At 59.1% G+C, this 10,630-nt stretch overlaps 2 protein-coding genes across 3 annotated transcripts; both read left to right on the top strand.

Moving 5' to 3' along the window:
* Positions 1-145: 145 nt before the first annotated feature.
* On the top strand, positions 146-2,907 carry TMEM86B (transmembrane protein 86B). 2 transcript variants are annotated; one of them, XM_047711138.1, is made up of 3 exons: positions 146-1,280; positions 1,499-1,742; positions 2,259-2,907. In XM_047711138.1, exons 1-3 carry the CDS (start codon positions 1,221-1,223, stop codon positions 2,639-2,641), a joined length of 687 nt encoding a protein of 228 aa, XP_047567094.1. In that variant the 5' UTR covers positions 146-1,220; the 3' UTR covers positions 2,642-2,907. The 2 variants fall into 2 exon arrangements, with proteins under 2 accessions (XP_047567094.1, XP_047567093.1); XM_047711137.1 differs by having other exon boundaries at positions 1,496-1,742.
* LOC125088585 (uncharacterized) lies at positions 2,654-10,628 on the top strand. Its single transcript, XM_047709785.1, has 5 exons — positions 2,654-2,731; positions 3,531-3,584; positions 4,986-5,091; positions 7,476-7,979; positions 8,327-10,628. Exons 1-5 carry the CDS (start codon positions 2,654-2,656, stop codon positions 8,548-8,550), a joined length of 966 nt encoding a protein of 321 aa, XP_047565741.1. The 3' UTR covers positions 8,551-10,628.
* Positions 10,629-10,630: the final 2 nt, after the last annotated feature.

The following is a 10,630-nucleotide window of genomic DNA, read 5'->3' as shown; positions in this document are numbered from 1 at the left end:
ACTGTGAGTTCTGGGGCCGGGGCCCTGGGCTGTCCCTGTGCCCTGCCTCGGGCCTTGAGTTCTGGGACCTGGGGCTGGGGCCCTGGACTGTCCCTATCCCCTGCCGCGGGCCTTGAGTTTTGGGACCTAAGGCCGGGGGGCCTGATCTGTCCCTGTGCTCTGGCCTTGGGACCCCAGGCCTTTCCTCAGTCCCAGGGTGTAGCCCTCAGAGTGCAGCTGGGCTCCTGGACCTCCATGTTCTGCTGAGGGTGGGGTCACTTGTGCTCAGACCAGGAAAGAATGTCCTGGGAGGAGGAACAGAGCCCTGCCCAGTCTTGTCTGGGGCCTGGTCCCCACAAGCTGTTTCCTGGGGTCCCCTTTGTGCTCCTGGCCCTGTGTGTCCTGGGTCCATATACCCTCCGGGAGGTGGCAAGCCAGTCTCCAGCCTTGGGGAGGGTGACGTGTCTGGGTGACCTTGCGGAAGTGATGTCTTCCGAGCCTTGTCTCCTGCGGCGGAGCCATGGGCACCTGGGGGTGGCCAGCCCCCCAACATAGGTGGGCACGTGGTAAGCCGTTTTGCCAGACCCGGAGTCACAGGTGGGCCGAGTGCGCTCGTAGGATGTGCTCGTGGAGCCGCGGCCAGCGTGCCGTGAGGACCTCATCAGACTCCGCACTGGCACGTGTTCCCATGGGGAATCCCGCGGTGCGGGTTGGTGGAGGCCACATTGTGGGGGGGATTGATGGCCAGAGCCCAGGAGGCCCCCCTGGGTGGCCTGCTGGGGGGACGGTGGGTGGGCGTCCTTCCCCCCTCCCTGGCCAGGGCTGACCTGACCTTGGGGCTGATGGCGGTCAGCACCAACCCACTACCCCCTGCCCCAGAGTCCCGGGTCCAGGGGAGCGTGTAGGAATCCCACACCGGGTCCCTCTCGGTTGGTGGGGCATGGGACAATGGGAGGAGAGTGTATGGCCTCAGACCTCCTGGGCAGCTGAGGGGAAGCCCGGTCTGGGGGGCAGGGTGCTGGGGGGCAGGGTGCTGGGGGGGAAGGGACCCTGGGTGCCGAGTGGGCACCTTATCAGTGGTGCCAGGCGGGGCCATCCCCAGGGTGGGGGCAGCATCTCCCCGGGCCCTGTTATCAGCCCCAGAGTCCACAGGACGCTCCTCGGGTTAACGTGTAACCACACGCTGTCCCCTCCACCCCCAGAGCCACCCGTGCTCACATAGGTGTCATTCTGGGGGGTCAATGGCCATCATGGGCGCCCAGGAGGAGGGTCTGCCCGGAAAGCCTTCCCTCTTAGCCCAAGTGAGAGATGCCAGGTGTGGGAGGGGGTCGGGCCTGGGTGCTGGGGAACCCGAGCAGCCTGCGGGAATTGGGGGGCCCTGCCCTCAGGAGGTTGGGCTCCCTGTGGGTCGTGACTCGGGTTCCTGGGTGGGGGTGCAGCGGGAACCCCCTGACCTGAGTCCTGGTTGCGGGGCGCCTGCCCCCCGGGGACTCGCTGACCCCCTTGTCTCCCAAAGCAGCCGTGCCTGTGCCTGCGGTTGAGCCCCTTCTTTGTCACCTGTGCTGCCTACTTCCTCCTCTGGATCCCTCAAGACCAGCCGTCTTGGGTCGGCGCCCTCGTCAAGTGCCTGCCGGTGCTGTGCCTGGCCGCGTCCCTGCAGGCTGCGCCCCGGGGCACCGGCTACCGCGTGCTCCTGCAGGGGGCCCTTCTGTGCTCGGCCGTGGGCGATGCCTGCCTCATCTGGCCTGACGCCTTCCTCTCTGGTGAGCGGGGTGGTCCCAGGCTCTTGTGGACCCCCGGCTGGACACCAGCCCCGGCTCTCTCAGAGCTCTCCTTCCCCTCAGGGGGTCGGGCCGCAGGGTCTTAGAAGGTGTGAGCGGCCTGGAGGGACAGAGCGGGGCTTTGGGTGCTGTGGTCTGGAGTAGCTGGTTGAGGATGGCCACACCAAGGAGTTCCTGTCTTGAAGAGGGCACAGGAGCCCAGGCAGGGGACCAGCAAGTGCAAGGGCCCTGGGGTGGGCAGGATGGGTGAGTGGATGGAGCCAAGTGGGGAGCAGAGCGAAATGGGGAGCTGGCGGGCAGTGGCAAGCAGAGTAAGGATGGGATGCAAGTGTGCATCTTAAGGTCACTCTGGGGCCAAGGTCAGGGAGAGGGGAAGGTTGATGTGGGGAGGTGGGGGGGTGGGGGTGGCCGGCGTGGATGCTGCTGCTGGGCGGTCCTTCCCCTCGGGCTCTGCACTGGAGGTGGCCACCAGGGAGTGACAGATCCTGTCTCCTCTAGGCGTGGCTGCCTTCACCGTGGCCCACCTGCTCTACCTCTGGGCCTTTGGCCTCACTCCGCTGCGGCCCGGCCTCCTGCTGTCCATTGCCCTGGTCTCCGTGCCGTACGACGGCCTGCTGCTGCTCCACCTCCCAGCCAGCATGGTCCCGGCGCTGGCGGCCTACTCCCTGGTCCTGGCCTCCATGCTGTGGCGCGGCCTGGCCAGCGGCGGGAGCGTCCTCGGGGGGGCCCTGCTCTTCACGCTCTCGGACATGGTGCTGGCGTGGGACACCTTCATCCAGCCGCTGCCGCATGCCCGCCTCGTGGTCATGATCACCTACTACGCTGCCCAGCTCCTCATCACCCTGTCGGCCTTCTGGAGCCCCCGGCTCAAGACCCACTGACCAGGGGCCCGGATGGACCGGCGGCGCCCCGCGGCCTCTGGCAAGGCCCCCACAGACCCCGGGCTCCTGGACTCCTGCCTGCAGGTGCATGTGCGGCTCGGGCCCCATGAGAACCGTCTGTGGAAACCCACATCCTCCACCGATTCCCCATGGCCGCCTTCCCTCTGCTCTGACCGCGGCCTCCCACCTGCCTCCCCTGGGCACCCGCCCCCTTCCCTGCGGCCCTGATTTAGTTCGTGCCCAAGTAAAGCGGACACTGAAACAGCGACCTCTCCATTATTTGCGGGGGGCGGGGGGGCTCAGGGGAGGGCTGCTCGCAGAAAAGAACAGCAAAGCGTTCTTTCTTATTTTTTAAATTTTAATTGTATTTTTTTAAAAATTTTATTTATTTGAGAGAGAGAGGAGGAGACAGCAAGAGAGAGCAGGAGCAGGGGGAGCAACAGACAGAGGGAGAAGCAGGCTCCCCGCTGAGCAGGGAGCCCGATGCAGGCTCCATCCCAGGACCCCAGGACCATGATCTGAGCTGAAGTCAGATGCTTAACGACTGAGCCACCCAGGTGCTCCTATTTTTAAAATACATGTATGTATGTATGTATGTATGTACGTATGTATGTATGTACTTACGTAGAGAGCGAGCAGTGGGGAGGGGCAGAGGGAGAAAAGCCCAAGCAGACCCTCTGCTGAGCACAGAGCCTGATATGGGGCTCGTTCTCACGACCCTGAGATCACGACTTGAGCCAAAAACAAAAGTCCGCTTAACTGACTGGGCCACCCAGGTGCCCCTTTTGTTTTCTGAAGCCACCAAGGCCCGTTGGAACTGTTTTCACATGTACCATTCAGGGGCGTGAGGTCCATCCCCAGTGTTAGGCCCTGAATCTGCTCTTTCCAGCCATTCCTGCGGCAACCTTGCTGCGAGCTGAACCCGGGGCCCCCGTGTGTACGGGTCAGCACTGCTGACTGCGTGTGGGCCTGGGGAACATGGGGTCCCCACAGTGTTCCCGGGTCAGGGTGCGTCCAGCTCTCGGTGACTTTCACACACAGGAGCCCTGGGGAGGTGGCTCACGAGGTCTTCTCATGTGTGCACACCCGGAGAGCACGGGGAGGCCTCTGCAAAGCCAGGACACCCCAGACGGGGGTGAGTTTTAGGGTTTGGGAGGAAGATCGAGAGGGGGAGTCACCACCACCTGCGCTAAGCAAGCATGATGTTGCCCACGAGAAAAAACATGCCTGTACACGCACGTTATGCTAATGAAGCTTACGCCCACCATTGTGCACTTTGGGACTCTTACAGCAGAGGGGAGGCTTCTCCACCCACGCCGTGCTCTCAGGGACTCTTACAGCAGAGGGGAGGCTTCTCCATCCCCACTGTGCTCTTAGGGATCCCCAGAGCCCACTCCTGGGTTGTTTTTTTTTTAAGTTTTTAATTCCAGTATAGTTAACACAATGTCCTACTAGTTCCAGGTGCACAGTAGAGTGGCTTTGCACTTCCATATGTCCCCTATGCTCATCATGTGCTCATCAGGACACAGGCTTCCTTCATCCCCATCACCTGGCTCCGCCTCCCCCATCCCCTCCCTTCTGGGCGCCAGCAGTTGCTTCTCTGTAGTTCAGACTCTGTCGTGTGGCTTGCCTCCCCCCAACGAGTGGAATTGTGCCGTGTTTGTGTTTCTCTGACTTACTACGTGCAGCCTAATACCCTCCAGCCCCCTTCAGACCTTGCCAACGGCAAGATCTCCATCTTTCCGAAGGCCACGTAATATTCCAGACGTGCCACGCCTTCAACCACCCGTGGACCCGTGGGCTCTCCATACTGCTGCTGCTGCTAGAAAATTCGGGGGGCGTGTGCTTCTTTGACTCTGTGCTTCTGTGTTCTCTGAGCTCACCCCTGCTTCTTAGTCCCTGCCCCACCGTCAGGCCACTGCATGGGAGGGCCTTGGGCCACTTGAGGCACGCTGCTGTGGCACAACCCTAGGCAGGGGTGAGGGTTCCCCGGGGGTGCACTCTGTTCCTCCCGACCTCAGAGGCCCAGCACTGCCTTCCGTGCACCCCTGGCCTCGTGCCCACATGGGGGTCGTGCCCGCAGACTCCGCCGCCCAGGTCCACAGTGCTGCTCCCTCCCGCACCTGGAGCGGTTCCCCCCAGCACATCTCCCACCCCCGTGGAAAGGACCAAGGAGGGACATTTCCTGGGAACACGTAGGTCTGGTCTAACAACGGTGAACTTTGGAACCCGGCCGTTGTTGGCGGGGATTGCTGTGCTGTGGCTGTGCGTGAGGTCGTTCCTACACCAGCCCAGAAAAAAATGTCCTGGTCGCGGCTTTGCCGAGATCCTCTTCACATTCCAGCCAACTCTGCCGGAGCAGGGACGGCCACGGGAGGCCACAGAAGGAGTGAATGAGACAGCTGAACTCTGTGTCTCCCGGTCCTGGAGGCCAGAAGGCCCGGATGAAGGTATCAGTTGGCTGGGTTCTGCTGTGGGAGTCCATGGGTATCACACTCTGGAAATGGCCGGCCTGGGGTGCCGGGGTGGCCCCGTGTGTTGAACGTCTGACTCTTGACTTCGGCTCAGGTCATGGTCTCGGGGTCCTGGGATGGATCCCCGTGTCTGGCTCCACGCTCTCTCTCTCTCCCTCTGCCCCTCCACCCCACTCCTCTCTCTGTCTAAAAACAAATAAGCAAATCTTAAAAAGAAAGAAAGCAGAAATGGCAGACTTAAAAATGGAGGACGGACCCGTGGTTGCCGGGAGATAAAGATCTGGGACAGTCAAATAAAGAAGGAGGTGGCTCAAGGTCGTTCCTCGGTGACAGGGCAGGGCCATATCTTGACTGGTGGTTGTTCCACAGTTCTTTGCATAGATTAAAATTGGACAGCACTACACACACACACACACACACACACACACACACACACACGTTGTTAAAACAACAGCTGTGAAACCTGAAGAATGAGGTCTGGAGCCGGGCAACGGCATTCTACCACTATTGAGCTCTTGCGTTTGATAGTGAGTTTTATGTGCCTGAGATGTTACCACGGGGGTTAGTGGAACAAAGCTCACAGGGGGCCTCTTGTACTATTTTTTGCAACTTCCTGAGAGTCTCTAATAATTTCAAAACAAATTGTTGAAGAAAATATGGAACTTTATTCATCAGAAAGACAAAACAAAACCCACCAAAGATGAACTATTTCTCTTCCCCCTTCTTCCTCTCCCTCTTCCTTCCCTTTTGGGACATTTCAGTCCTAAAGCCATTTGATGGGAATGAACCGCATAGGCGTTCACGAGTGGTGGTGGTGGGAACAGGCAGGGATCCATTGTGGGGTGTCAGGTACAAGCGGCGGGGGGGGGGGGCGTGTTACCGTGGCGGGGGGGCCCGTGTGCGGAGTCCGAGAGACCGAGCAGATGAGAAGGGTTTCACACGGGTGAGGAGCGGAGGGCGGAAAAGGGAGCAGATACAGGAGGCTTGCTCGTGGAAATACATTTATGGAGTCTACACAGGCTAGATGTGCTCTAGCAGAGAAAGGAGTTCATACTACAGAGAAGAAGTGAGTGAGTTCCTCGTGAAAAGATGGCCAATGTCATTGGTCATTAAGGAAATGCCAATCAAAAGCAGGAGGTACCCCCTCTCGCCCATCAGGGCTGGTGACGGTCAGAAAAAATCAGAGGTGTTGGCAAGGGTGGGAGAAATGGGAGCCCTTGGGTTCCACTGGTGGGAAGGAACACGGAGCAGCCATGGTGGGAAACAGCATGGCAGTTCCCAAAACAACTAAACACGGAATTACCATATGATCGAGCAATTCCACTAAAGGGAATATACCTGAAATAATTGGAAGCAGCGTCCCGAAGAGATATTTGTACACCCCTGTTCAAAGCAGCGTTATGCACAATATCCAAGAGGTGGGAGCAACCCAAGCGTCCATCGACGCATGAGTGAATAAACAAAATGGAGACCATCTTGTATACGTACGTAGAGCAGAGGATCACTCACCAGCTGGTGGTGACTTGACCCGAGCCTCACCGATGGCCCCCACCTCCTCCACCCCCACTGCTGACAAAGAGCTTGGGCTGCCCTCCCCCTGAGCCTCCAGGGGGCTCCTTGGAGAGGACTTGTGGGGTTCACTGTAGAGCTGATGGGAAACACACATTGTGGGAATTGTGGATGGGCTTGGGGCGGATGAAGGAGCAGGGCACTATCTGATGTCCTGCCCCTAACAGGCCTGTCTTCCCCCTTCTAGCATCCGACCCAGTCAGAAGCCTAAAGGTAGAGGCTCAGCCCAGCAGTTCCATCGCTCTGAGAAGGGGGTGGTCCCTGAGGGTCTAGGCCCTCAGCTGTACCTCCATGGGATCCAGTGGTCTGGGGAGAGCATCTCAGGTGGTCCTCACAGCACCCCAGACACCTGGGTTGTGATGGATGCACTTGAACTCTAACTTTGAATGAGTTCTTAATGCGGGCTGAACAGGACAGAGTGAGCAGCTCCAGGGAGACCCTCTGCGTGTCTGCAGGTGACAAATGACCCTCCCTAGGGCTGACCCTCCCAAAGAGAAAGAGAAAGGTCATTGCATTTGATTCCCGAGGCCCCCACAACGAAGTTCCCCCAACTGGGGGCTGAAGGCAACAGAAACATGTTGTCTCACAGTTCCGGAGGCTGGAATTCCAAAACTGAGGTGTTCTCGCGCTCTCTTTGGAGCCTCAAGCATCTTTTCTCACCTCTTCTGGCATCTGGGGATGGCTGGAAATCTCTGGCATTCCTTGGTTTGGAGACTCATCATGCCAGTCTCTGCCTCTGGCTTCCCATGATGTGCTTCCTGTTTGTGTCCAAATTTCTCTCTCCTTCTAAGGACACCAGTCATTCGATTTGGGGCTCACTCGACTCCGTGGGAGCTCATCTTCACTTGACTACGTCTGCGAAGACCCTATCTCCAGACAAGGTCACATTCCCAGGCACCAGGGCTTAGGACGTGGACACAAGACAACCCACGTGGTCGCCAAGGTGAGGACTCGCCAAGACCACTCCCGGCTTCGGAAGAAGCTACTCACTTGGCAGCTCCCAACAGCATCACGGATCTGCACAAGGAAGCTCAGACCAGCAGCTCCATCACCCTGTGGTGGAAGGCCCCCACAGACCCCCACTCTCAGGCCTACACATACTGGGTCCAGTGGGCCGCTGGGGGACATCCCCAAGGAGACCATGACCCCCGAGGATATCAGGCCAACCAGACAGGAGAGACCAATCACAACTACTATGAGGTTCAGGCCCTGGAACCCAGGACTCTACAACTTCAGTGTGTGGGCAGAGAGGAGCAACATGGCCAGTTCTGCACAGGGCCTCCTTGAATCCACAGGTGAGATGGGCCCCCTTCTACTTGGTGGGGACCTAAGTCAGACCTGGGGGCAGAGATCCATAGACCAGAGGTGAGTGGATTCCAAATCCCTTCAGATCATGGGGTCATGGCTTCATAAGCTGAAGTGATACAGAGCGTGCAGGGCTCATGGGAGTTGTAGTTTGAAGGGTCTGTTGTGTGTCCCTTTGGGGAGGACAGACTATGAGACATGAGGGAGGGATTTTGGTTCTGGGAAGGAAAGGATGGGCTAGTTCTCAGAGAATTGGCACCACAGGTGGGAAGTCGGGGGAGGGGTGGAAAGCCCCCTCGTGTGGCTCCTACTGACTCCTCCTGTCCTCTCCTCCCAGCCCCGAGCCCGGTCACCATCACCTCCTGCATGAGCACCTCTGGGGGTCACGGGGTCGTCTTGACCTGGTCCTGCCCCCAGGGAGGCTATGAGGCCTTTGAGTTGCAGGTGGGTGGACAGCAGGACTCTCAGAACAGGTCGTCCTGCAGGAAGAGGGTGTCTGTGTGGGGTCTCTGGCCGGCCCAGTCCTACCCAGCCATTGTAACGACATCTGGGATGGAATGAGGGCCCCGTCTGCCTCTGTGACCTGCCACCACGAACACAGGTGAGCAGAGCCCCATGGGGATGGGAGCACGGAATGAAGAGCTAGCTGAACCCCACTGCCAAGGCCATGGTCACTGGAAATGGGGAAGGTGCAAATGTACTGGGTACCCTGGGGACACCTTTGTCATCAGTCTCCTCACAGAAGAAACAGGCCGATGAGAGGCCAGGGACTCAACATCGAGTCCCTCTTCCTCCTCTGGGTGGGGATGGTGTCGAAGCCCGGAGAGGCTCCCAGAGCGAGTGACAGAGCGTTATTAGCCGCCTGTCCCTGCTTCCCACTTTGTCACACATGGGACAGAAAGTGGTAGATAAGGCCTCGCCTACAACATGACCACTGTGTGGGCATAGTGGGGCTGTGGCCTGCATCCGACATGACCCCCGTGGTCCACGCGTCCCGGCTTTCAGGCTCCTGTGTGGTCCCTCCCACATGAGAGAGGCTGGTGGCTTAACGAGTAGGATGTCCCAGCAGCAATGGTGTGTGCCTTCCGTCTTGTTCTCTCTCTCGGACCATTCACTCCGGGGACAGCTGGGAGCGTGCTGGGTGGGCGCCCAGATGCCCCGTGTGTGATGCATGAGGTGAAGACCCGAGGCCTCCCACCAGCAGCCGCGCCCGCGAACCCTCCTGCAAGGCAGTCCCCCAGCTGTGGCCGGAAGCCTTCGGACCCTGCAGCCCCCACCGACATCCTGGAATCCTCTTCCCGAGCCAGAACTGCCCAGCCGGGTCGCCGCTCGACCCTCGCACACAGAACTCGGGAGAGAGGATGTGTTCATGGTTGTCTACGGCCCTCTGGTTGGGGGTGTTTGGGGCTTAGCCGTGGTTCGCCCACGCGTACGCATCCCCTCGCTATAACTCACGACGGCTCCTTGAGGTGGGTCGTACTTGTCACTGGGATGGAGAAAGGGCGGGCTTTTACCATATAGGGGACCCGGCGATGCCTGTGACCCCAGAACAGGCCAAAAGCAGTCAGCCGCTCTCCATCTGTAGACAGCGTCTCCGATTCCATTTGAAAACCATGAAGACAGAGACACAGAGGGTTTGGGTGAGTGGAAGGTCCCACGAGCAGTTAGTGGGAGGGAGGCAGAGGTGGGCGTGTGACCCCAAGACTCGTGTTCTTGCTCTCATACTGCTCGTGAAGCGAAGGAAGCCACGTGTGCATATAAGTAAGTCCCCAAAATACCCCAAGAAGCCCGTCCGGACACTGGAGGTCTGAGGGACGGGGCGATGATTCAAGGGTTTTAAAAGTCCTCATTCTAAGATTTTGTATGTACAAACTCATCTGTTATTCACAGCATATTTATAAGGGGTTGTAGCCTTTTTTTTTTTTTTCCCTTCTGGTGAATCTGAGTCACTGGGCGTTGAAGCCACACGGTCAAGGTCACAGGTAGAATGGGCAAGGTGCATAAGCAGTGACCATCTGGTGTGTGTGACAGATACAGCCCAGAGTCTTCCGGGGCTAAAAAGGCGTCCACCCCAGTGTAGTCCCTGTCGGACCGCGTCCCAGGGGAGGAGTGGGAATGAGGTCCTTCCTTGGGGAGGAAGATGGAAAGGTGTGCCTGGCGGGGAGCCACATATGCAAAGGCCGGGAGGCAGGCAGGAGTGAACTTGGCTCATTTAGGGAGGGCTGCTGGGTGTGTGGAGACAGGGAGAGGTGACAAGGCCTGGGTCCATGGGCAGAGCCCACAGCAGCCCATGGGTTTAGACCCAGCCTGCCGCCCTTGAGACACAGAGCAGGGGGTGTTTCTCTCCTGGGGCTGCCTTCAGCTCTGACCGCCCAGGACCTGTGCTGTGCATTCACACAGCAGTGGGGAACAGCCCCTTATCCAGGCCATTTTCGTGGGAAAGTGTAAGGCAAGGCAGGAGCTGGAGGGGAGACCCCATGGCCGGGGAAGCAGGGGCGTCCAGGCCCAGGACCAGAGCTGAGGCCTGGGGGCGGGGCTGGGAGCCTCCACTTCCTCCTCCTCCCTTCCCGCCCTGGTCTGTGGCCTCATCGTGCAGCTCAGAAAGGGGAAATTCTTGCGATTAAAGTCCAGCAGGTGATAG

Source organism: Lutra lutra, chromosome 17 (assembly GCF_902655055.1).
Source record: "Lutra lutra chromosome 17, mLutLut1.2, whole genome shotgun sequence".
Lineage (NCBI taxonomy): Eukaryota > Metazoa > Chordata > Mammalia > Carnivora > Mustelidae > Lutra > Lutra lutra.
The sequence above is the reverse complement of the archived record's forward strand: the minus strand, read 5'-3'. Positions and strand labels throughout refer to the sequence as shown.